Source organism: Rhinopithecus roxellana, chromosome 6 (assembly GCF_007565055.1).
Source record: "Rhinopithecus roxellana isolate Shanxi Qingling chromosome 6, ASM756505v1, whole genome shotgun sequence".
Lineage (NCBI taxonomy): Eukaryota > Metazoa > Chordata > Mammalia > Primates > Cercopithecidae > Rhinopithecus > Rhinopithecus roxellana.
Window position 1 is genome coordinate 2,353,000 of NC_044554.1, and position 27,956 is coordinate 2,380,955.

At 41.7% G+C, this 27,956-nt stretch overlaps 1 protein-coding gene across 1 annotated transcript in view; it reads right to left on the reverse strand.

Annotated features, from left to right (window-relative positions):
• The window catches only part of LANCL2 (LanC like 2), a 67,209-nt gene extending 39,604 nt beyond the window's left edge, over positions 1–27,605 (reverse strand). Inside the window, exons 1-2 of the mRNA XM_010380547.2 lie at positions 26,667–27,605; positions 1,147–1,264 (exon numbers count right to left, since the gene is read on the reverse strand). Coding sequence (XP_010378849.1) covers positions 1,147–1,264; positions 26,667–26,870 — 322 coding nt within the window. The 5' untranslated portion in view covers positions 26,871–27,605. The remainder of the gene's footprint in view (positions 1–1,146; positions 1,265–26,666) is intronic.
• Between the last annotated feature and the right edge of the window lie 351 nt (positions 27,606–27,956).

The following is a 27,956-nucleotide window of genomic DNA, read 5'->3' on the forward strand; positions in this document are numbered from 1 at the left end:
GTGCTGGGATTATAGGCTTGAGCCACCGCGCCCAGCCAAGGCAAGTTAATTTTTCAATTACATTTTTTGATGTGAAGTATATTATTGGTTGTTTAACTGTTATCATTAAAACAAAAATAAAAACATTTATGTGCACAAATGAGTCAAATGAGTACAGGCAGTAGGGTAGATAGTTTATATCACAGAACAGAGAGACCACTCACCACAGCCTGTCACAATGACCAGAGCAGCAAAGAATCCTTTAAAACTGACCCTAGGGCAAGTTTGCTCTTAATAATTACATTTTCACAGACAGCTATATATTAGGTTAAATAAATGATGTTATAAAAAAAAGACACACTAAAGTTCAAACTTCAGGGAGAAAGCATTTCTTTAGAAATAAAATTCCAAATCATCTCATCATTGAAGACATAGAGCAAGACTTCAATTAAAAGGTATAAAATCAGTCAAGCATGGTGGCTCACACCTGTAATCCCAGCACTTTGGGAGGCTGAGGCAGGAGGGTCGCTCAAGCCCAGGAATTTGAGACCAGCCTCGGCAACATAGTGAGACTACGTCTTTATAAAATAATAAAAAAAATTAGCCAGGTGTGGTGGCACGTGCCTGTGGTCCCAGCTACACGGGAGGCTGAGGCAGGAGGCTGGTTTGAGCCCAGGAGGTCAAGGCTGCAGAGAGCTGTGATTGCACCACTGTACTCTAGCCCAGGCAACAGAGTGAGACTCCGTCTGAAAAAAAAAAAAAAGTATAAAATCTTTATAATTTTATTTTCTTTTGTTTTTGAGATGGAGTCTCACTCTGTGGCCCAGGCTAGAATGCACTGGCACGATCTTGGCTCACTGCAACCTCCGCTTCCCGGGTTCAAGCAATTCTCCTGCCTCAGCCTCCCAAGTAGCTGGGATTACAGGCACCCGACACCACACCCGGCTAATTTTTGTATTTTTAGTAGAGATGGGGTTTCACCAAGTTGGTCAAGCTAGTCTCGAACTCCTGACCTGAGGTGATCCACCTGCCTCGGCTTCCCAAAGTTCTGGGATTACAGGCACCAGCCACCATGCCTGGCCAAATCTTTACCATTTTAAAAGAGAAGAAAATTTCAAAGTCAAGTCTTACATCTCATAATCTAAGAATAAAATGTATCAGTCTCACCTGTCCAGCCAGTATAAGCAGAGCAGTCATGGGGATCAGCTGTCTTCAGCCCTTCTTCCATTTGCTGCAGAAGATCTTTAATTTTGGTCTGGATCCGTCTTATTAAATTATGAATGATCTGAGATCCAAAAGAAGAGAAAACTTTAACTGCACAAGAATGGGACAATGTTGTAATAAACACTTTAAAGTCTAAATTGTACAAACATAACAGACAGCAGTTACTTTCCTTGGACCATCTCAGTGCATCGCTGGCTGGAGTCTACCTTGGTTTTTATAAGGTTACGTTTTTTTTAACGTGATAATACCCTATTTAGACTATAACTCATAAGTAGAATCACAAAAAAGCAACTAGCAGAAATCAAACAATTTAAAAACAACAGAAAAGAAAAAAATGGATGGATTTAACTACACAAACATTTCAACTTCTGTAAGATAAAGAACAAAAGAAAGATGGTTTAAAAGTTAATGACAAAGGGGAAATACATGGAATATAAGATATAAATCAACAATAAGCATAATACATAACTAGACCCCAAATTATTAACATCCTCATACAAAAGAAAAAACAAATGATAAGCATACATAAAACAAGTTCAATCACTCAGTGATTAATGAAATGCATATAAAAACATGTACTATGGATTTATCAGATTAAAAAATAGTATTATATAAAAAAAATTAAGTCCCAAGACTAAGAGCAAACAAAACAGGTATTCTTATTCATTGTTGGCAGTCTTTCCCAAGAGAAATATGCAATATTCTTCAATAATGTAGCTGACAGTGTTGTTAAGATCTTTCCTACCTTTGCTGATTTTTTTTTTTTTTTTTTTTTTTGCACAACAGTTTCGCTCTGTCACTCAGGCTGGAGTGCAGTGGTGTGATCTCAGCTCACTGCAACCTCCTCCTCCTGGGTTCAAGCGATTCTTCTGCCTCAGCCTCTTGAGTAGCTGGGACTATAGGAGCTTGCCACCACCCCTGGCTAATTTCTGTATTTTTAGTAGAGATGGGGTGAGACAGAGTTTCGCTTGTTGTTCAGACTGGAGTGCAATGGTGCGATCTTGGCTCACTGCAATCTCTGCCTCCTGGGTTCAAGTGATTCTCCTGCCTCGGCCTCCCGAGTAGCTGGGATTACAAGCACCCGTCACCACACTCGACTAATTTTTGTATTTTTGGTAGAGATGGGGTTTCACCATGTTGGCCAGGCTGGTCTTAAACACCTGACCTCAAGTGATCCACCCACCTCCCAAAGTGCTGGGATTATAGGAATGAGCCACCGTGCCTGGCCCACCTCTGCTGATTTTTAAAAATCTACTTGCTCTATCAATTAGTCAGAAACCTCCCATTATGACTATCGAATTGTTTATTTCTCCCTTTAACTCTCTCTCTCTTTTTGCTTTCATCTATTTTGAAGTTCTGTTATTAGGCACAGACAAATTAATGACTAGTGTGTCTTCCTGACAAACTGACTCATTTTCATAATGAAATGTCCTTCTGTGAGATTGTAAAGAAAATACTTTTAGGTTCTGCACAATTAGGGCTTTGAGGGCAAATTCTACTGAAATTTGGGATTCTGGACTAAAAGTAAACCTTAGGAATTAAGGTGTGCAGAGTGTGAACCTGAGAGAGGTTTCCTCAACTCTGGATGTGCATGTTTACATTTCAAAGTGCATGAGGCCCCAGAACCAGGAGACATTTCTGACTTGTAAAACTGAAGACAATGGGCTCGTCTTTTCCATACAGATATTTATGTACATGAAAAGATTAAAGAAAGATGCTGCTAATGAGACTCTCAGAAAGGGAAGGGGATACAATTGCCTTTTCCCCTTTTATAAAAAGCACAGAAAATTTACTTTCCTTCTTTCCTTATCTACAATACTGGCTTTGCCAATGAAGGCCATCATACCCTACCTGCACTGCATTGTACCACAGATAAGAACTGGGACCTGGGAACTGCCCACTGGTTATTTGTGGTCAGGTAAATAGGAAGAAATTCCTGATTCAAAAACCATTTGCTATATTCAGGACAAAATTAATTAACATAAGTATCAAAACCCTCTTTACCTGCTCAACCTAAGAGCTATTGTATGGGACATTTTACACACAGTCACTCAGTTTTCAGATGCCCACTGCTTGCTTACTTGGCTATCCATTCACTTTCAACCTTTGTCTTGATATTTAAAGTTGATCTCTTGTGTAGCACACAGTTAGGTTTTTGTTAATTTATTCTGATCGAGTCCCTCAGCGGACATGAGCAGAACCCTCTTCATTGGCAGGATGCCCTAAGAGAAAGTGTGGTTCAGTCAGCCCTGAGTGGCACCTTTTCCAGTCCCACTGTGGGAAAAACCCCATCTGTTCCTGCAGACTCACCTCTAGGCTGTACTTTTTAAAAACTGGAATGAACTCAACCCCCAGATCCTCAAAAACAAACATCTAACTTTCTTGTGTAACACAGCATGGCTCTTGTGCAGAAAAACATCAAATTTGCTTCCTTAGTCTTTTATAAGCAAAAGCAGAATAAGGAGGACAGGGTAAAAAAAAAAAAAAAAAAAAAAAAGATAGAAAGAAAAGAATAGAAAAGACAGACAAAGAAACACAGAAACAAGAGGCAGAGGCAGAGGCAGGCTCAACTGTTGGCTGTTGTAAAGCCCCCAGCCCCCTCCAGGTTTCCCTAAGGATACTCCTCCAAATGACTGCTACCAGTGGAGACGGCCAGGCCACTCAAAGGCAAACTGCCCCCAGTGAGATAAATGGGAAAAGCCCCACCCAACTTGTGCCCTCTGCTATCAGGGGAACCTGCCCCCAATATTTCAATGTAGGTTCTATTTTCCCTAAGTGTTGGCCAGTCTGAGAAATAAAGAGAAAGAGTACAAAGAGAGGAATTTTACAGCTGGGCCTCGGGGGTGACGTCACATATCGGTACAACCGTGATGCCCACCTGAGCTGCAAAAACAGCAGGTTTTTATTAAGGACTTCAAAAGGGAAGGGGGTGGACGAACAGGGAGTAGGTAACAAAGATCACATGCTTCAAAGGGCAAAAAAGGAGAACAAAGATCACATGATTCTGAGGCCAATAAAGATCACAAGGCAAAGGGCAAAGCAAAGATCACAAGGCAAAGGGCGAAATCAAAAACTCCTGAGAAGGGTCTATGTTCAGTTGTGCACGTATTGTCTTGATAAACATCTTAAACAACAAAAACAGGGTTTGAGAGCAGAGTACTGGTCTGACCTCAAATTCACCAGGGTGAGGTTTCTTCCCCCATCCTGATAAGCCTGAGGGTACTACAGGAGACCAGGGCGTATTTCAGTCCTTATCTCAACCATATAAGACAGACACTCCCAGAGTGGCCATTTGTAGACAAAGGTCTTAATTATTAAAATTCCTTGCTAGGAAAAGAATTCAGCGATATCTTCCCTACTTGCATGTCCGTTTATAGGCTCTCAGCAAGAGGAAAAATATGGCTCTATTCTGCCCGACCCCGCAGGCAGTCAGACCTTATGGTTGTCTTCCCTTGTTCCCTGAAAATCACTATTATTCTGTTCTTTTTCAAGATGCACTGATTTCATATTGTTCAAAGACACATTTTACAATCAATTTGTACAATAGTGGTCCTGAGGTGACGTACATTCTCAGCTTACGAAGATAACAGGATTAAGAGATTAAAGTAAAGACAGGCATAAGAAATTATAAGAGTATTATTTGGGAACTGATAAATATCCATGAAATCTTCACAATTTATGTTCTTCTGCCACAGCTCCAGCTGGTCCCTCTGTTTGGGGTCCCTGACTTCCCACAACACTCTGTCACAAGCTCAGCCACTGGAAACAAGGCCTGAGGACCAAAGGGCTCCCAGGACGGAATTCCAGCCCCTGAAAGTCTTGAGCTGAAGGGGCTCTCTGCTCCAGTTGAAAACAGCTCACCTTCAGTGGTGACTTGAGAAGGTGGGAAAAATTCGTCTCACACCGTGTAGGTCCGGAGTGTCAAGGCTCTCCCTGACTGATGGAGATAAAGGATAAAGGAAAGTAGTAAAGGGGCTGGCCCCACACCTTGCAATAACTGGCTGACTCACAAGCCCTCCTGTAAAGCTTAACTCCTCTCCATTCCTTTTTTTTTTTTTTTAAACACAGTCTCTCTCTCTTGCCCAGGCTGGAATGCAGTGGCATCACCTTGGCTCACTGCAGCCTCTGCCTCACTGCAGCCTCTGCCTTCAGGGTTCAAGCCATTCTCGTGCCTCAGCATCCCTAGTAGCTGGGATTACAGGCATGTATCACCACACCTAGCTAATTCTTGTATTTTTAGTAGAGACAGGGTTTTACCATGTTTGCCAGCCTGGTGTCAAACTCATGGCCTCAAGTGATCTACCTGCCTCTGCCTCCCAAAGTGCTAGGATTACAGATATGAACCACAGTGCCCAGCCCATTCCTTTCTTCTCTTTTCCTCTTTTTCTGTTCAATCCAGGGGTCTAGCCTTAAAATGGAAAAAATCTCTAACATCCTAAGCCCTGATTTTGTCATTTTCTTTAAAACTCCAGCTGATTACATATTATGGCCCATTTTTGTGAACATTTTAAACTAATGGGCAAGCTACAAGAGAAATTCCAAGCTCAAATGGTTAATCTGTAATGTAGAGTTATGTAGAGTCTTCTAAAGCTCTGTTCCCCTCTTTTTTCCTAACTACTTTAAATCTGCTGTTACTAAGTTGCTGGTGCTAAGATAAGACTCATTATTTATGGTGTAACTAATATGTAAACATTGAAAACTCATTTAAAGTTAAAGAAAAGGAAAAGAGGTATTTTTAGTAAGGAAGGGTATAAAAAGAAATTTTATAGAAGAAAAATCTTGTATGATAAATTATTATCTTAAAGTAAGGTTATAAAAAGGATGTTCGGAACAAGGCAAAGTCCAATATGTCGTAAATGGTCTGTGTAAATCATGAAAAGGTTCATGAAGGAGAATTTATGAAAGGAATTTTGTATGTAATTAAGTTGGTATAATTCAAAAAAATTATTTAGTATAGCCTTTCTAACATTAATTCTCTATGTTAAAACAAGGTTTTCTTAAGGTATTACTCTGCTCTTAATAAAACTGCACAAAGTTTTACTCAGAATTTTATAAAAGTTTCTTAAAAAAAAAAAATCCTCAGAAGCATATCTCAGAAGTTCAACGTTTGCTGCATCCCAGTTTGCTGTGTCCCACTGCATTCAGCTTTTTCTCCCCTGGAGGAGGCCTAGGATAGTAATTCTCTTCTGCAGTCTTTGTCAGCTCCTGTAACTTTTTCTTCCAGTTCTGTTATTATGGCCTAATGCTAAAATGTTTCATCTTGAAGGTCAACATTAACCAATGTTTTCCTCTAACATAATTTAATTCTATACTCCTGGATTTTCTTGATATTTATCTAAATTCTCAAAGTAATCAAAAATGTCTCACACTGTTCCTATGAGTCATGTGTCCCCAGGCTATACTCATAGCCTCCTAACCCTAAACACACTCTTTCTGTGTCTAATTAAATTCAAACGCGTTTTCATCAAGGTTAACTTCCAGGTTAACTAAATGGACACCCATCAGAAAAGTCACACTGTAAAAGGTTTTTCTTTGCCTTTTTGGTAACTGGCTTTAAAAAGAACCCAAACTTTTATCTTCTAGAGTTCATGAGTTTCACCTTCAAATGATGCTGCAAATGGCATAGCAATCTCTCCCCAATAATGCCTGCTACCTTTACGAATTTCCCTGGGATTCAGATGAACACCAGTTTCACCCTAACATAATCCCCCTCTCTAACAAGTCCCTTCCTCCAGCAAGGTCCAAAATCCCACGTTCCACAATCCAAAACAATAACCCGCATAACTTCTCGACCAACTAACAATCCTAGGTAGGGCCAGCTCTATGACCTGGTCAGCAGGAAGCAGTTGGAAGATGATACCTTCACCCACATGCCAAAGACCTGTCATTGTTGCTCTGTTACGGGGGAAATGTGGAGTCCTAGTTGGGGAAAAGAAATCAGACACTGGTGGGAGCAGTGGGAAGCAAAAAGAACCAGATAAGCTAAAGTCTGTTTTTCTTCAGGGTCCAGAACACGTAGCCCTCCTGTGCCCAACTTATGACCAGACACCTACAAGTTAGCTCACTGCAGCCTTGGTGTTACTGGTACTGCACAAAGCTCTCCAGCACACATCACAGCACCATTCTATAAATTCAATCTCCAGCAAGTCTTTGTTTCCTTACAGTCAGCTTCTCTTCCACTGGCCTGACTGTTGCCTCCTTGCAACATCTTTTCCTTCTTTCTCTAATAAATCTGCCTTTCTGTACTCATAACTGTCTTGGTAAATTCTTACACCCCCACGCCATCAGCCCAGACAGTCACCACTCACCCACAACAGCTTCCATCAGGTATCACCTCTGTTGCTTTTTTTTCAGATGGGGTTTCACTCCTGTCACCCAGGCTGGAGTGCAATGGCATGATCTTGGCTCACTGCTACCTCTGCCTCACAGGGTCAAGCGATTCTCCTGCCTCAGCCTCCCAAGTAACTGGGACTACAGGTGTGCACCATTACGCCTGGCTAAGTTTTGTATTTTTTGTAGAGACAGGGTTTTGCCATGGTGCCCAGGCTGGTCTCAAACTCCTGGGTTCAAGAAATCCTCCCACCTCTGCCCCACAAAGTGCTGGGATTACAGGCGTGAGTCATCGTGCCCAGTCTGCCGTAACAAATTATTTTACGTGGTGGTGGTGATGGTGGTAGAATTTTAATCTTAAAATGTCTTAATTTGCTTTCATTCTTGAAGGATATTTTCACTGAAAAAAAAAAAATTCTGGATAATGGTTTCTTTCAGGACTTTCATGTTATTTCATTCTCCTCTGTCTCCATGATTTCTAATGAGAAATCAGTGGTCAGTGAAATTCCCTGTATATAATGTGTTGTTTTCCTCTGCTCCCATCAAGATGTGCTCTTTACCTTTGTCTTGATTTGGGCTTCTTTGTGTTTATTCCTCTCGGTGTTTTGAGGCGCATCCTGCATCTATAAATTTCTATCTTTCATTGAATGTGTAAAATCCTAAACCATTATTTCTTCAAATACTTTTTCTGTCCCATTCTTCCTCTGCTTCCCTTCTACGATTCCAATTACCAACAGCTGGATGGTTTGATGTAATTTAACAGGTCCCTAAAACTCTGCCTTTCTTTTTCCCTTCATTCTTTTTTTCTATTTTGCACACTGGATAATTTCTATTGATCTATTTTCAAGTTTACAAATTACTAATTCTCTTTCCTCTGTCTTGAAACCACCCCCTGCAAAAATTGTAACAGTGAGAATATCATGACAGTGAAAGAGACCTGACCTAAGAGACTCTATCTTGCTTCTAACCTCCAAGCTGTCCTTGTTCATTCCTGGGTGTTGGCTGAACTAACTTTGAGAGGAATTTATTTTATTTTATATATGTGTGTATATATACACACACACACACACACACATATATATATATATATATATAGAGAGAGAGAGAGAGAGAGAGAGAGATGGAGTCTCACTCTCTTGCCCAGGATGGAGTGCAGTGGCACTATCTGGGCTCACTGCAAACTCTGCCTCCCAGGTTCAAGTGATTCTCCCGCCTCAGCCTCCCCAGTAGCTGGAATTACAGGCGTGTGCCACTATTATAGGAGTTATTAAGAAATTATTAGGCCGGGCGCAGTGGCTCATGCCTGTAATCCCAGCACTTTGGGAGGCCAAGGCGGGTGGAACAGGAGGTCAAGAGATGGAGACCACGCTGGCCAACATGGTGAAACCCCGTCTCTACTACAAATACAAAAAGTAGCTGGGCGCGGTGGCAGGTGCCTGTAGTCCCAGCTACTCAGGAGGCTGAGGCAGGAGAATGGTGGGAACCCAGGAGGCAGAGGTTGCAGTGAGCCGTGATTGCGCCACTGCACTCCAGCCTGGGTGACAGAGTAAGACTCCGTCTCAAAAAAAAAAAAAAAAATTTATTTTAGCCAGATAGAGAGCATAAAAGGTCCTTGGTAAGGGTTTTTTTTTTTCTTGTAATAAAAGCAACTCCAGAAATGTTTCTTTTCTAGCAGAAAAACAGCTTGAAGGGCCAGGCTGGCAAGTATTGATATGGTAATGTGGATTAAAAACTAGGTCTGCCCAACATGGCCACCCCCAGGTATCTCCTCCACCTGTGCAGGACATCATAGTGGCCCACGTTGCATATTAAAAGGCTAGGATGGGAGGGTCAATTATTTTGAGGGCTATGTGAATGACATACCTAGTCAAATCAATCCCCTGGGCCCTATGTAAATCAGACACTGCCTCCTCTAGCCTCCCAATATAACTGACCATTCCTCCTCACCCACCACACATGGGGTTTCCTCTCTCTGCTTGGAGCCCCCCTCCCTCTGTCTCTGTAAGGAGGAACTTCTTCCTTCTTTCTTGCCTATTAAACTCTCCACTCCTTAAAACCACTCCATATGTGTCCGTGTCATTTTATCTAAATCAGCAAGAGATAAAGGACCCTGGTGTTCCTCCAGTCATCAGAGCTGTATCACCACCACGTCCCACTAATTTTTTGTATTTTTAGTAGAGACAGGGTTTTGCCATATTGCCCAGGCTGGTCTGGAACTCCAGACCTCAAGTGATCCGCCCACCTCGGCCTCCCAAAGTGCTGGGATTATAGGCATCAGCCACCGTGCTGGCCAAAAGGAATTTAATTCACGGTTTAATTTTGAAACAAAGATAACAGCCCTTTCCCAAAACAAACTCCCTTCTTGCCTGGGGACCAGAATGCCTTTGTAAAACTAACAAATTAGCCACAAGATTAGAAATTATGGTGTCGGAGTCATGAACCAGAGGCCACAAGATTCTAAACCTCCCCAACTGCTCCTAAGGATAATATCACTACTGTAAAACCTAAGAATGGTGCTCAAGATATATTTTCAGACCCTGCATTCTGATGCACCAGCTGGTGCCATCCAGACTGGTAATTGGGCTCAACCGGTTTTGTGATCCCACCCAGGAACAGAAGACAAGAAGAAGAACCCACTGTGACCCCCTAAGATTTCATCTAGGATCCGACCAATCAGCACTCCCACTCCCTTGCCCTCACCCACCAAATTATCCTTTAAAAATCCCAGTCTAGGTTTTCAGGGAGACTGATTTGAGTAAAAACTCCGGTCACCAGTTCAGCTGGCTTTGTGTGAATTACACTTTGTGTTGTGATTCCCGTCTTGATAAGGCAACTCTGTGTGGGCAGCGGGCAAGCAGAACTCACAGGGCACTGACAGTCTTCTCCATTCCCCTGCTAAGGCCATGCAGTAATTTCTGTCATACACTGTATTTATCAGTTCTAAAATATCCATGAGACTCTTTTTTAATGGTTTTTACTTCCCTACTGAGACTTCATTTTTCATGAATTGAAAGCATATTTTGTTTTATTTCATGGAGAAGAGTTACAGTAGTCAGTTTAAAATCGTTGCATACTAGTTTCACTATCTGGTTCTTTTCAGGATTGGACCCAGTTGATGTTCTTTTCTTTTGAAAATGTGTCTTTTATGTAGAAAAGCAGAATATGCCACCTCAAAATCATGCATTTTTGACATACGGATGAATTTGAGTTGAAGACAACTGAGAAGTAGATGCCAGAACAGCTCTCTCCCCTCCCCTACCTGCCTAAAAGCAGGACTTAAAAACTGTGTCCCTCCTTCGCTCCCAACCAGGGAAGAAATCTTCAGAAGGCATCAGCCTGAAGAAGGCACCACAGAATTCTACATTACAAACCCCATTTGTTTGCCATTCTATGATTTGCATCCCAGACCCTAAAAGCCCCTGTCCTTTGTCTTGTCACTGCTCTAAAAACGCAATGCTCTTTGCTGAAGATGAGATATAAGCTGAGTTTCTAAGCCATCTCTGCGAGATACACTCATTCCATTGGTACGTCCTACGTGCATATGAAATACACACATCAAAACACTCATTTGTTTTTCTCTTCTTAATTTGTCTTTTATTACAGGGGTCTGTCACAGCTAAGAACTCCAAGGGGTAAGAGGAAAAACAATTTTTCTCTCTTACACTATGATCCTGGTTCTACAGATAGCAGGTAACTTTGCCATGCATCTGGAATATTAATTTGTACAGTTTTCTTGCTTGTATTAAATTGCAAATTATGTTTCCGGGGCAGCAGCTCTCCTCTCAATTCTTATCTTTAGTCTTTAGCTAAGCTTCTTTGTGTGTGTTCCAGACACGGGTCGTTCAGAATTTGATTGGATATATACACAGACAAGATTTTGGGATCCCTCCTCTGGCTCATTCCCTTTCCCCATTATCTTATCAGCCAGTTATCCCATCTTAGATTTCTGGTTCCCTGAAAATGTGTTTTTCCCACAGGCACACCCTGCCACCACTGAGTGTACCATGTAAATGAAACTTAGCTCCAGGATAAAAGACATGGACACAGAAACTTCTTTCACAGGGAATGCACTATAATAGAACCTATATAGGTCAGCCATGGTGGCTCACACCTGTAATCCCAGCACTTTGGGAGGCCGAGGAGGACGGATCACGAGGTCAGGAGATCGAGACCATCCTGGCTAACACGGTAAAACCCCGTCTCTACTAAAAATACAAAAACAAAATTAGCCGGGCGTGGTGGCGGGCGCCTGTAGTCCCAGCTACTCAGGAGGCTGAGACAGGAGAATGGCGTGAACCCGGGAGGCGGAGCTTGCAGTCAGCCGAGATCCAGCCACTGCACTCCAGCCTGGGAGACAGAGTGAGACTCCGTCTCAAAAACAAAAAACAAAAATCAAAACAAAACAAAAACATACCCTATAGAAATTCACTCTTCCGCCAGGGCGTGGTGGCTCATGCCTGTAATCTCAGCACTTTAGTCCGAGGTGGGTGGATCACCTGAGGTCAGGAGTTCAGGAACCATCTGGCCAACATGGTGAAACCCCATCTCTACTAAAAATACAAAATTAGCCAGGCGTGGTGGCACACGCCTGTAATCCCAGCTACTCAGGAAGCTGAGGCAGAAGAATCACTTGCACCTGGAAGGCAGAGGTTGCAGTGAGCCAAGATGGCACCACTGCACTCCAGCCTGGGCAGAAAAGAGTGAAACACCATCTCAAAAAAAAAAAACAAAAAAAGAAATTCACTCCTCCAATCATGCACTATAACATACTCTATAGAACCTCCCTCCTCCTCCAATCATGCACTGTAACATATTCTATAGAACCTGGACATAATACAAAAAGGCAATTACACTGTGGTCTGTTTATTCTCCAGTGCCTTCGAGCAGCTGCTTTTTATATTATATCCAAGTCTTATACTTGTTTTATACAGGGCGTCCTCCAGCAGGGTCTTAGCCCATCACTAAAGTATAAATCCCCTAAAACACTTTTTAAGTTAAAAAAAAACCCCAGTATACAATCTTTCTTTTGTTGCACTCCAGCTGTATATTATATACCATAAAACCCCCATCTGTGTCCACATTTTTAAGTCACTGAAACTAATAGCTGAGCATTCAGAGATGGGCAAATCTATTTTGAGACTAACCAGTTGTGCCCAAGAGGATTTAAGCATGCATATTTACAAGTATATATTTTTGCTATAATATAGGTACTGAATATGACTTTCCCCTTTGACATTATATTTATTAGTTGCCAAAGACTAAAATAGGTAGGCAAGACAACAAATTCTATCAAGTGACTAAAATATAGCATTAGCTTTCAAAATTGTATCTTTTCATTAAATGTTATTCAAAGTAATAAGTAAATTACAATATTTCTACTCAACCATCATGGTAAAATACCTTCCCTTATAGTGAAAGCTGAGTTAGAAATCTAAGCTCAAGGAGAGCTTCATAAAAATCTTTATAATTATGCTCACTTAAAACGATAAAGATGGCACACCAAAAAACAGTATCAATATTTCACCCACCTTAAAGGTGATATTATGAGTTAACTAGACAAACACATGCACTTAACAATCTTTACTTACTAGCAATGCTTTCTGGATTTGCCATTCCCTATGGTTTTGGTGATGTTTTTGTAAATGTATTTAACTTTGCTTCTGTTAATGAATGCACCAAAAAGAGTAACCATATGGTTCTCCATCCAACTTCTTAAAAACTTTTTGACTCCAGGTTAGTAACTTACACCTCCTGTGTCTTGACCTTTGGTTTCTACAGTAATCAAAGAGATGCAGAATCATTTGCATGAGAAGGAATAAATGGGGGATACCTCTTTAATACCTGCAGTGGCAGAACCCATAAGATAGTTCCTGGCCCATATCTAGTCCCCATACCCTTCCTGCTTGTTAACAGCAATCTGATTACATTCAGAATAGCAGGGCATCCAGCCCCAGAAGAGACGCTTGATTTCCCAGGCCCGTTATGCACAAGGGTGGCCACATGACACAGTTCTGACCAATGAGACCTAAATGAAAGTCTTCTAGGAGGTCCTGGGAGGTTCTTATTTTTCATGATAAAAAAGAAAGAACTTCCCTAACTTTTCTCCCCTTCTGCCTGCTGATTAAAGTACCTCTAAGTTGAGTTTTCTAGGCCTAATGCACACTCATATGCAGTCTTAGCTCCATCACGATAACCTAATTCCAAAGCATATACTACTAACCCTTCACTCCTCATAAATGCTACTGGAGTATATTTTTAAGACTTATGATTGCTTTCTCCAATTCCCTTTAATATTTGCCAAAATTTCATTGCAAAAACCATTAATTTCTCTGCCCTTTGCCATAAGGTACTTTTTCTGGTTCCCCTTTTCCTATTTCTCATAAAAGAGGCTTCTAATTTGTTTATACTGGAACAAAATTCTCATGTACAAAAAACATTTATTATGCTCTAATTCTATTCACATTTGATGGAGATTACTGTACCAGGAGAAATTTTAACTGGTTTGTCTCATTTAATAATGGTATTTTATTTATACATACACACACACACATATATACACATGTGAATATAGATATATGCACACACACAATTTTTTCCTTTTTTTTTTGAGGCTGAGTCTCACTCTGTCGCCCAGGCTAGAGTGCAGTGGCGCGATCTCAGCTCACTGCAACCTCCTACCTCCTGGGTTCAAGTGATTCTCATGCCTCAAGCCTCCTGGTAGCTAGGATTATAGGCATACGCCACCACATCCGGCCAATTTTTGTATTTTCAGTAGGGACAGGGTTTCCCCATGTTGGGCAGGATGGTCTTGAACTCCTGGCCTCAAGTGATCCACCCACCTTAGCCTCTCAAAGTGCTAGGATTACAGGAGTAAGCCACTGCACCTGGCAATAATGGTATTATAAAGATAACTAACAATTATTGAGCACTTACTATGTATTTGGCACTAAGTGCTTTATATATTTCAAATAATCTTCACATCATTCCATTTTTTAGGTAAGAAAACCGAGGCTTACTTGAGGTCTCATGACAATAAGAGACAAAGCTCTTGAAACTCTGACTAGACTGTCTACTTCTAAAGTTCCCGGGCTGCGCATTCTCTGCTTATTGTGAAATTTTTTGCTTGATTCTGTATTTACATTTTACCTTTGGATATGCAGGACGTACAGCCTTCCCTCATTCATACTATATGAATAGAAATATGTACCTGCCGCATAGCCCAGAAACAGCAGGAGCAGTTAAAGAACTTTGGAGGTTTTATCTCTTAACTCTGAAATTGATTTTTAGCAATTACACTGCAATTGGGAAGAAAATGTTCTTTTCCTACATGGTGGGTAGACAATTTTCCCAAACAAGAATGCCCAAGTGTATTATAAAGCAGAAATATATTGGAGTAGATATTAATCACTGGTTGTAAAACCCCTTGTGAAGTGTCACTGCATCTATTATTCCAAATGATGCACAAGGCACATTTATGGCAAGATTTACTTCTCTTCCTCACATGATTTCATGGTAATAAATCTTAGAATCAAATAAAAAAGCTTTTTTCCTGGGGGGGGTAGGGTGGGAAGAAGAGACGGAAGAGGAGGGGGAAGGGGGAATAGGGGAAGGAGAGAGAAAGAGGAAGGGAAAGATAAACAGATGGCAGACAGACACTGGGTGATACTGAAGCATACAAATTACACCAGTTATATTCTTGAAAAACGTTTCAAGAAATTAACTTTCTTTGTATTCGCGATGTTTCTTCCATGTACATCACAGGAATAATTGAGGGGAATAATTTATATCCTAATTTGTCATTTGCTAGAACATACTCACATATTCTGTACCTCTCTCCCTCAACTCTAGATTTTAGAGAAGGTAAGGGCTCAGATCAGTATATTCATAAGCTACATTTTATATTGCATATAAAAAAAAGGTAGATTTTACAAATTTTTACAATTTTACAAATATTTTAGATAATATCAACACTCTAACAATTGTTACTGAAGATAAAGGATGAAATTTTCTTTATCTCGGCATAAAGCAGAGCAAACAGAATTAGCCTATTAACAAATTCATATATGATAAAATACCCAGCACTATATATATTTTTCTAACTTTCAGATACCTTTGAAATAGGTGAGGAAGAAATAAAATGTAGATGATTAGCAAATCTGGAGTATAATATTAGCTATTCTTTTGAAAAACAAATAGCTAATGCTTTTCATGTACCAGGCACTGTTATTGGGACACAAAGCTGAATAAGACTGGGTACTCCCCAAAATGTCCCTCGTCTAATGAGCCAAATGTAAAAATAATTATGATTCCACATAATAAGTGCCTGACTAGCAATATGCAATATGGTATATTCAAGAAAATATATAAATGTATGCAGACTGATATCTGAAAACAATCTTACTTCACCCTTGTGTAAGGCATTCAGGAGTTTACTGGGATTGTTACCAGATGCCCGCTCACAAGTAGCAGGCAAGTGTGTAGCAGGGGCATTCAGGAGGGTGGAGACGGGATGGAAAGGCATCGACAATCACTGTGAGTCCGTTAGGGGGCTTCCTGATGGACCCAGGAGACCCATTCTTTGATTAGGGAGTATCATCAGTGGGGCACTGTGTGGACTAGAAGGCCCTGAAAGCTTGCTCCGCAATGGGCTAAAAGCTGAGGAGCTTGCTTTGCAGGGCTGTCCATGTGGAGTCTGGTGGATCCTGAGCCCCATGAAAGGAATGCATTGACTCTAAGACTGTTGTTGCCCTTCACTGCTATCATAAAAACTCTATGGTGAAGCTACAACTATTAACCCCATTTACAAATGAGAACTATGAGAACTATGAAGCACAGGAGAGAGGTAAAGTAACTTACCAAAAGTGATATCAACAGTAAGGGGCAGACTGGAGTTTGGACCCAGGCAGCCACTCCAGACTACAAGCACTAGAAACCTTTATGGTAGGCAGGATGGCCCCCAAAGATGTCCTGGAACTTGAAACAGGTCACAGACTACAAAACAGGGAGAGGATGCTGGATTATCCAAGCAGGGCTCATCAGAGAGATGTGAAGTGTGAGAGAGACTTGAACTGCGGGTGCTGGAAGGACCATGTGGAAAGCATGGGCAGGGCTCAGGCGGCACCGAGGAGCAAAGGCCAGCCAGCAGGGAAGTGGGGAACACTCGTGCAGCCACAATGAATTGGATTTGGCCAACAGCCTCAACGAGCCGGGAAGCAGATACACCCTCAGGGACTCCAGGAGAGAAGGCAGCCTTGAAGACACCATTTTTTTTTTTTTTTTTTGAGACGGAGTCTCGCTCTGTCGCCCGGGCTGGAGTGCAGTAGCTGGATCTCAGCTCACTGCAAGCTCCGCTTCCCGGGTTTACGCCATTCTCCTGCCTCAGCCTCCCGAGTAGCTGGGACTACAGGCGCCCGCCACCTCGCCCGGCTAGTTTTTTGTATGTTTTAGTAGAGACGGGGTTTCACCGTGTTAGCCAGGATGGTCTCGATCTTCTGACCTCGTGATCCGCCCGTCTCGGCCTTCCAAAGTGCTGGGATTACAGGCTTGAGCCACCGCGCCCTGCTGAAGACACCTTGACTTTGGCCTTATGAAATTCTAAGCAGAGGAGCCAGTAGGGCCAGACTGTACCTGGACTTCTGACTTCATTTTAAAGATGATAAATAAATAGGTGCTGATTTAAACTGCAAAATTGGTGGTATTCATGGCAACAATGGATAAGAACACGACTTTCTTAGCTCATCCTTTGAGTGGCTTTGGAATGGCCAAGCAACAGAGTCTGCCTGGGCAACTCTGAGAAAGACCCTGGAGGAAGAAGCCTCCCACAGGTATGTCACAGAAAGACAGGAGCTCGCTGTGTGAAAAGCAGGGGGGCATTCTGTGCTGAGGGACAGAGATGATATTTAAAATGCATTTAGGAGAAAGCCATGGGCATTCCTGAAGAAACAAGTCATTCCATCTGAAAAATACAGAATATGCAATCATTCTCTTTCTAAAATACTTGTGTTCTTCTGTATTTTTTATGATAAATTTAGTGCTAGTTTGAGGAAATAAAACTGCCATACATAAAAATACAGAAAACTTAAAACAGATTGACAATTAACTTGTAAAAAATTATGATCTTAACTATAAATAGAGGAGAGTGAAAAGTCTAAAAACAAGAGTTCAACATGCACATAATAACTAACTCCTAAAAAGAAAAAGGTATGTTTTGAATAGTTATGCATAAATTGAACATTTAGGCATGAGTAATACTTGAAATGCACCAGGAGAGCTTAATTAAAAAAAAAAAAAAAAAAAAGATGGTTTTATTATTACTACACTCCTAATAAATGGGGTATTTGAGACACTTAATCTAATTTAATCCTCTTGATAATCCTAATTTAATCCTCTTGATAATCTAAAACAACATTATCATCATGGTATGCATGCAGAAACTGAAGCTAAGAGAAAATAACTTGCCTACATTTTAAAGATGATAAAAATAGTTTTTTGACTCACATTTTACATATGTGATGATGTGCAAACTTTGCAAACTGTATACCATAAAGTAATTCTTTTCTTAGGAAAGATTTTAATAAACCTTTCTGCTGAGGGGTATGGGTGGGGGAAGTGCATTTCCTAATTCAGCTCTCCTAGGCTAATGATCACTTGTAATGTTAGATATATGAAGATATGATGTGATGTTATACCTAGCAAGAGTGTGGGCTTGCTTTGTAACACTCCATTTTGCAAACAAAATGAATAAAACAAAAGTCCCCCAATCCCTACCTCAAAGCTAATTACTACATGGGAAAAGTAGGCAGAAGTGGAGAAGCTGTATCTTCTGACAGTAACATCTACCTTTAATAGTGGTATTTTCAATAACAGGTCCTTACCTAAACTGAATCTATCAAGATAATGCTATTTTGCAGAGTTGTTTGAAAATAGTTCATTCTGCTAAAAATAGTCATAGATTTAAATAATCTGGTCTGCTTCTGTTTTCTTATTTCAAGCTCAGTAATATAACAGAAAATATTCTAGATTACATATCCTAAGCACACACACCTCAATCCAATTTTGATGTGTATCATAAAAATTCATCTGCTGTCTATGCTCTGTAGGGGATATATGGCATAACCACAAGGAAGTTTACAATTGCAATAAAGAACCAAGGACAAACTGCTAAGTGGCAATATATTAATAAACTGCACACAAGGGCTCAAAACATACATAACTACAGTTCAAGGGACAAGGAACCCATGGAGATAGTGGGACTTTGTGGTCAAATTATATTTAATTATGGAAAGCTCTCAGTGAGAAGTTAGGTTTCATTTTGATTAAACAATTGCTGCATGGTACTAACTAAAATCTATAAAAGACAGGAACGATTTCGAAAAAACTCAGTTTGTTACATTCAATTCCATTCACGCAAAATTTGCTCAAAACCTAGTCTGGCCCTAGTCAACTGCTAGTTGCCCTTACAGAGCACACTCCTCACCCAGAACTCCCAAAGCATATTACACAGTTCCTGACTTATAGTAGCCTAGAATGCCATCCAGGAGTCCAAGATGTAACATTCTAGATACAGAATAGTTTTTAAAATACAAAATTATATCATTAATATGCAAAAAATGATTCTCATAAAAAATAACAATTTTTAAAATTTCAATAGATTTATTCATTCAACAAACATTTACTACCTACTGCATTCCTATTTCAGTATCAAGCAGTGAGGATGTTTAAAAATAACTCCGTGGGTGTGATGGCTTACACCTGTAATCCCAACACTTTGGGAAGTTGAGGCAGGAGAGAATTGCTTGGGCTCAGGAGTTCAGGACTATAATGGGCAACATGGCAGAACACCATGTCTACAAAAACAATTTTAAAAATTAGCTGGGTGTGGTGGAATACACCTGCAGTCCCAGCTACTTGGGAGGCTGAGGTGGGAGGATCTCTTGAACCTGGCAGGTGAAGGCTGCAGTAAGCTATGATTGTGCCACTGCACTCCAGTGTGGGAAACAGAATAAGACCCTGTCTCAAATTATTGAGACATGTCTCAAATAAATAAATAAATATTTAAAAAATTAAAAAATGATAACTCAAGTATACTCAAGAAAAAATTCCTGTTCTCAGAAACGAATAAAGTGGGAAAAAGAAATAGAAATGTATTACAGTAAGCCCTTGGTAATCATGAATTAAGTGTTCAGAGCTTCTGTTTGAAGTTTCAAGCATAAACTTATGAATCTGGAGACCCAGGCTTGATAGATGACAATTTTCAATCTTGCTGAGGCCCAAAGGTGCACAGCATGAGCTGGTAGGTTCTACTATGGGTAGAATTCCCAACCTCCACATTTCCAAATGGTTTGGTTATTTCTTATCATCTCACCACCAACAGGAGTTCCCACTCCCTTTCAGAGATGACGAGAGTGAAGAAAGTATGTGTATGGAATTCAGAAATCTGGAAACTGTTGGCAGTCTGAGGATATATCCATATGAATATTGTACACCTAACCATATTTTCCTTAGAAAGAAAAGGAGACAAGAATAAGCATTTATTTAAGGAGCAAAAACAGGTATGTATTTTTTTTCTGCATTCCACTGAAAATATAAAATGTAAAGAAATTTTTCATTATCACATTTTATACTCTAATACAAATAAGCTACGTCTATAATAATGTTAATAGCTATCATTAACTGAACTCTTACTACTCACCTATGTATCAGTAACTATGTGTACCCAGGTACTAACTGTACTCAGCACCGTTCTGAATGTTTTAAATGTATTAGCCTAATTAGCCATTACAACAACCCAGTGATGAGGGGGTGGTTATATTACATCTACATTATTAAAAGTTTTAGCAAATACGTTATATTACAACTATGTTATATTAAGAACCTCAGTTAGCCTTTCAATTTAACCATTTACATCAAGTTGACGAGGTAAGAAAAGCAAGGTTCAGCGTGTGATTAAATAACTTGCTCAAAGTCTACAAGTCATAAATGGCAGAAAAGTAGGAGTCAAACACAAGACTATTAAAGCTCTTACCTGCTCTATACTACAATTTATTTCCAAAAGATGGAAAATGTTCATGTATAATATCTTCTTAGTCTCCTCTCCATAATCTTGCCATTACCCTTCTATGTCAATATCTTTCCACATCAGGAATTGAAAACTGGCTGGAGGTTAAGTTCATATTAAAAGAAAATTTAATAAAGCTATATGTAGAACAGTTTTCCTCAACGCTTCTCAAATGTATGAGTACTCTGGCATGAGGATCTTGTTAAAATGCAGACTGCGGTTCCTTGGGTCTGGAGTGGGATCTGCATTTCTAACAATCTTTGAGGAACAGCTGATGATTTCGATCCACAAACCTCACTTTGAGAAGTTGTAGAGTATATTCCCCCACCTTCCACCTGACACACACACACACACACACACACAATTTAGTTCATTTTGAATAAAGAGAAAAAAATTACATGTCTCTGGGTATTAGGGTAGTATTGATTTCCTTATGCTTCCATCATATATTATGATGTTAAACAAATTTTAAAGTTTCAAAACAAAAATGTGGAAAATTAAATAATCATAAACTAAAGCATTTCCAACAGCTCAAGATTGTGTAAAATTATAGACAAGTTTTCCTGATTTTTTTTCTGTGGAAAAAGTTGTAAAGTCCTTTGGATTGACCAGAAACTATAAAACTCCTAGAAGAGAACATGGGGAAAAGCTCCTGGACACTGGCCATAGCAATAATTTTTTGGTATCACACCAAAAGCTCATGGCACAAAAGTAGAAATAAACAAATATTACCTATATCAAATTTAAAAGCTTCTGCACAGCAAAGGAAACAATTCTTAAAATGAAGCAGCAGCGCATGAGCTGAGAAAAATTCCTTGAGCCCAAGAGTTTGAGACCAGCCTGGGCAACATGGCAAAACCCTGTTTCTACAAAAAATACAAAAATTAGCTGGGCATGGTGGTACTCGCCTGTGGTCCCAGCAACTCAGGCAGCTGTGGTGGGAGGATAACTCAAGCTCGGGAGGGAGCCACAATCATGCCACTACATTCCAGCCTGCAAACACCCAAAACTATACATAGAGAACAAAACAGCGGTTACCAGAGGCAGTGAGTTGGAGGAAGGAGAGGAAATAGTCAAAGGATACAAAATGGCAGATATTTAGGACAAACAAGTCTAGAGTTTTAATGTACAACATGAGGACTACAGGTAATAAAAACGCACTGGATATGTGGGATTCATGCTAAGTGAATAGACTTCATCTGCCCTGGCCACAGAAACAAAAAACAGTGGGTAATTATGTGACATTGGGAATACATTAATTTGCCTCTCTATAGAAACCATTTTACTACCTATACGTATCACATAACATCATGTGGTATACCTTAAATATACAATTTTAAATTTCATTTTAAAAGAATCCTTTCAATCCATCAAGTCCTTCAGCATCAACTCCAATTACCCTCTTCAGCCTTATTACCCCCAGTGCCATTCACGTTCCCACTTCTCCAGTCATGCTGTACTCCGTCTCAAAAAAAAAAAAAAAAGATTCTCATAATGTGATATCCCTTAAGTCCTTGCTCACGGAGTTCCCTACCTGAGCCTGGAAAACCCCCACTTAATCTTTCAAAGACCATACAAGTATCATTTTAATGTAAAACGCCTTCCCTGATGCGAATGGGCAGAATTAACATGTCTTCTTTCTTCTCGTGTGCCCCCAAGATATTCTTTACATATGGTCACTTACTGTAACACTCATTGCAGGAGGCTACACTTCTGGCAACGGTACAGTATCACAGCAATTTCTCTGCCAACGAATGAGGTATGGCCATGTCCTCTCTAACGAGTTCAAGATTTCAGCCCTGGCTGAGCACTCTACAGTTCATGGTATTTATGCTCCTGTATAATCCCTCCACTTGAGCGTGGGCTGGATTTACTGTCTTGCTTCTAATATGACACAATATGGCAGGCGTGATGGTATGTTACTTCTGAGATTACATAATAAATACAATGACTGCAGCTTCCATCTTGGGTGCTCTTGCACACTTTTCTCTTCGATCACTCAGTCTCGCGGAAGCCAGCCACTATGTCATGAGGCAGCCCTAAGGAGTGGCCCATGTGGTTTAGACACTGAAGCCTCCAGAAAACATCTAGCAAGGCCGACTACCAACCATGTGAATGAGCTTTGAGCAGATTCTCCTGCCCCAGTTAAGCCTTAAAATGACAGCAGCCCTGGCTAAGCTTGAGTGCAGCTTCTCCAGAGACCATGAGCCAGAACCACCCAGCTAACCTGCAGCCGGATTCCTGACTCTCAGACACTACATGAGACCATAAGTGTTTATACAGATGCTAAGTGTTGGGATAATTATTACACAGCAACACAGCTAATCACAGGGGCCTTTACTCGAGTGCCCTCTCAGCCCTAGGGGTGGGGCTGCTCCTTCTGTCTGCTATTCCTGTACTCTTCAGAGTTCTCTTTCTTCTCATGAGACAATCTCGCATTACTCCAGTCTCATAGTTTATAACAATTATTTATGTTAAACTTTTCCTATTAAACTCTGCATGGTATCCATCTCCTGGATGGACTTGAACATCAGATATAAAGCTGCTGCTGCTCCTGGTCAAAGAATCACACTTTGAGAATCACTGGCAGAGATTAATCATGATTCAGCTCCTGGAGCTGGGTTCAATTCTCCTTAAGTCCACAGTCACAACAAAATCAAGTAAAAAGGAGGAAACGGCTGTTAGATGAGTAACTAAGAGTGTCTGCTTCAGAGGCCTTCCATAATTGAAAACAACTGCTACTATACTGGTTTACTGCTTTTCATAATATTTGGCCCAATAATGTAAAAAATGTTATAAATACCAATGTATGGAAATATGGCTCAGAGAAGCAGACTTGAGTGGTTTTAGAATCAGAGGCTAATTTTATTGACTGATCACACCACACACCTAGGCAGCCAACCTAAAATGAGATAGAGTAAATGACTTAAAGAATACTTAGTAATAAAATGTTATTGTGTTGGTAAATTTTTGTAATCCTTACTGGGTAACATCATGGAGAGAAAATTATTCAATGCTTAACTTACATATTAACAAGTTACCCTAGGGGCACCACAAAGTTCAACAAACTGGGTGGCTTAAAACCACATAAATTTATTTTTTCATAGTTCTGGAGTCTACAATTCCAAAATCAGCGTATCAACAGGGCCATGCTCCTCATCAAACTTACAGAGGAGAATCCTTCCTTGCCTCTTCTAGTTTCTGGTGTTGACTGGCAATTCCAATCTAGGCCTCCATCATCACATGGCCATCTTCTTTCTCCCTATGTCTCTTTCTTCTAAAATTGTTTTTAAAAAAAGAGACAGAGTCTCACTATGTTGCCCAGGTCAGTCTTGCACTCTGCCCTCAAGTGATCCTCCTGCCTCGACCTCCCAAAGTGCTAGTATTACAGGCATGAGCCATCACACCCGGCTCTCTTCTCTTCGTATAAGAACACCAGTCACGTTGGATTAAGGGCCCATCATATTCCAGTATGACCTCATTTTAACTAATTACTTCTGCCATAACCTTATTTCCAAATGTCACATTCTGAGGTTCCAATGGGTTAGGACTTCAACCTTCAATACCTCTTTTTCTGGTAGGGGACACAATTCAACCCATAACACCCTCATTTTCTTGAAATTTCATGTCTACAAAAACAAGGCATAGTTTGACATCCTCAAATTGCATTCTTATTTTTAAAATCAAAAATTTAATCTGTCGATCATAAAAATATTAATAGGGAGGACAGTGGCTCATATTCATTTTATCTGATGACTTTCCAATTATCAAGAGGCAGTCTTTCCACCTTTTAAGACCACTATCCCTCTCATTTTCACATTCAACAACAATATGATGTCCATTTCGTCCTTTCTTTAGCATATACTCATAACCACTGGCATAGGTCCCCACCCCAACTTAACATTTCATTGCAGAGATATCACAAGCCCCATTAGTTACTTGTAGTCTAATTTTCTTTTCAACATAAATCAGGTATACAGCTGAGGTCAAAAATCACATTTATCCAGATATAAAGGGTAAAAAGAAAAATACGCAATTTCAGAACTTTGAGTTAAATTAGTGTTTATCTCCTGTGAAGTTGCAAATGAAACTCACCTGATTCCCATGTCTCTATCATTATTATTACTCTCATGTCAAGAGTTCATTTCATTCATCTTTCACTAAACATTTGCTGTAACCTACTTACTCCAAGGATAGTATTGAGATGGCAACTGGTAATAAGAATGAATGATGCAGTTTCTTCAATGTTTGCCAGATTTTTATTTTTGTTATTAAAAAATGAAACACTAAGTCACAAATGAAACACATATTTGTATGTAAAAATAGAAGAAATCTAGAGAAAAACCAATACTGAATATGAATTGTAAACTGTGTAACTTAAATCATCAGGGGGAAGAGGTTAACATTTATTGAGGCTCTACTTAAGGTACTACATCAGGCAGTTTGCTAGGCAATTTATATGCTTCATCTAATTCAGACACACCCCATGAATTAGGACTTGTTCCCACAGGTTTGCTTGCTTTTGTTTTTGAGACTGCATCTCACTTCTGTCGCCCAGGCTGGAATGCAATGGCGAGATCTCGACTCACTGCAACCTCGACCTCCCAGGCTCAAGCGATTCTCATACCTCGGCCACCCGAGTAGCTGGAACAACAGGCGTCCACCACCACGCTCAGCTAATTTTTGTATTTTTTTTTTTTTTTTTTTTTGTAGAGACAGGGTTTCGCCATGTTGGCCAGGCTGGTCTCCAACTGACGGGCTCAGGCAACCAGCCCGCTTCGACCTTCCAAAGTGCTGGGACTACCGGTGTGAGCCACTGCGCCCGGCCTGTTTCCAGTTTTTAACCACATTCAAGAAGAGAGAGGTTTACAGAAGTCACTTGCCTTAGATTCCATATTCAGACCAATAGCTCTTTCAAAATTACCTTCTTAGTTTTAGCCAACTTGTCCCCTTTACAAATATGTAAATATGGGGATCCAGGGAGGTGAAGTGGGCATTGGAACACGTACCTCAGTGGAGAAAGAAAACCTGGTAAAGGTACGGTTTTACCAAGCATGAAAACAGTTGTGCTGATACTCAATCTTTTATTTCATTTCCACTTTTTGCCTCCCACCTTAGAGTTTGTTCAGACAGCCCGTGAAGGCTGACAGGGTATGCCACCCCAAAAATAGGTCTCTGGCATAAGCATTATTTTAAGCTAAAAGCACTTGAAAAACCAGAAGAGTGTTCTAAACTGCCCCCTTTTCTTCCTAAAAGGAGATAAAGTTGTAAAAGATGGCCTCCCTACGCCAGGGACAAAGAAGTAGTCGGCACCGCAGCCGGGAAAAGCGGAGATTTCTACCCAGACGTGGTTCAAACAGTTCCATCTTCCGTTACCCTCTCCGCACACTTGACTCTCCCACAGCTGCTGCTCTTGGTTCTGCCTAGCATGAAAGTATTTGGGTTTTGCCACTTCTCTGTGTCTTTTTCACGTATAACATGTTCAAGAGATGTGTATGTTTTTCTCCTGTTAATCTGTTTTATGTCAATGTAACGCTGTGGCCCACCTCGCGAGCCTAAGAAAGTGAAGTTTGGCCTCCCCTTACATCCACTTCCCATTTGGGCACACAGACAGTAATAAATCTACATGGACAATGCTTATTTGTCAGCAGGAGCCCAGGGACCAGACATGGCCAAGGAAAGCCAGCCTCCAGGCCAGGTGTGAGGAGCAGGTCGCCGGCAGAGCGTTCCGTCGAGTGGCGGGAGGTGTCCGCGGGCCTCACCGGTGCACAAGCCCGCACTGCGAACATGCCGCTCGGACCAAGAAGGAAAGCGCACTGTACGCGCATTTCAAAGGCGCGCGGGGCCAGGAGGGCCGAACTGCTGGAACGTGGCTCACGCAGCTGAAGCCCACGAACCCTACGCGCCGCTCAAGCGAAGGCCCGGAGCCAGGTGCCAGCGGCTACCATCCTACGCCCTCCCGCCCGAGGCCCTCCCAAGCGCGGCGCGCGCCTGTGACGTCACGCCTGGCGGAGGGTGGACGCTACCACCGCCGCGCTACCCCTCCGGCGGCGCTGCGAACCGGCCGCCGACTCACCTTCCCGTCCTGATGAAACGGGAGGCCAGGCTCATCCGTGGTGGCCGGGGGACGAACACAGCCTGTCTCTTCGGCCGCTCCGGCGGCGAGCAGCGCCCCGGTGGCGGCCTCGTAGTCCGGGAAGGGGTTGGCGAACGCCCGTTCCTCCATTTCTGCCTCCCCTCCCAGGTGGAGCTTCAGCCTCTTTGACATGGTCTCGCCCATCTCCGCCGCGGTACGGCGCGCGGGCGGGGACAAACCTCCTGCCTCGGCGCTGCGGCTCGCCCCGCCGCCGCCTCCTCACGGGGCCTGCGCAGAGAGCGTCCTCTAGGAGGAGCGAGGCCGCGCGCTGGCAGCAGGAGCGGGGCTTCTGCGCTGGGACTGCCTCGTCGCGGGCTGCTGGCACACCAGGCGGCCGCGGAGGCGGTGGGCGCGGTGCCTCTGCCCTGCTCCCGGCGCCTCTGCCCTGCTCCCGGTGGGGAGGAGCGGGCTCGCGGGAGCGCCCGGCGGCTCACAGCTGCTTGCGCCTCCCTGCACCTTCCCCGTGGCCCGCAGAGCCAGTCCGCGGCGACGCGCACGGCCGGGGCTGGAGTCCCCGGGTCGGGATCGCTGCGCCCGGCTAGCCGTTTTGGCGATTTCCAGAGAAAACCGAACGCCCGAAAGGGCCACGCTCCCGCGGGGAAAACCTGTAGAGAAGAAGTCGCTGTCACTCAAGGTGTGTGCGCGTCGCCGACCGGGGCGAGCACAGCCCCTGGCGCGCGGTCGTCAGCCTGCATTTCACCGGCCCCTGCTGTGCCAGCCCAAAGGAATAGCAGCAGTTCTTTGATATTAAGAAGAAAAAAAAAATCTCCTCTAAAGAACAGAATTTCAAAACAGCCTCAAACACTGCAAGGCTAGTCTCCGAGGGAGGGGGAGGGAGACAGTCCCTCCTATTCATCACTGTTGGAGGGGGGTGTCTGGGAGGAGGAGCCACAGGCCTTTTTTTTTTTTCTTTTTATGTTTTATGTTCAGTCCCTTTGTTTTGAATAAATGGACTTCTTTGGTACCGGGACATAAAATGAAAGCATACTTAATTATCCAAATATTTTATCGACCAGAAAGAGTCCTCCAGTGTTAATTAGCAAAGAGCATAGTATGTATTATAAAAATGACATAACCAACCAGATCTTTGCATTTGTATAATCGTGATGTGGTTTACTTTAGTCTTCGTTGGTTCTCTTTATTTTTGTTGTTTGTTTAGAACCAAATACGTGTAATGATTTCTGCTCCTTGAGGAAAATGTCTTATTTCCGTTTTCTTCCGCTCAGTAAA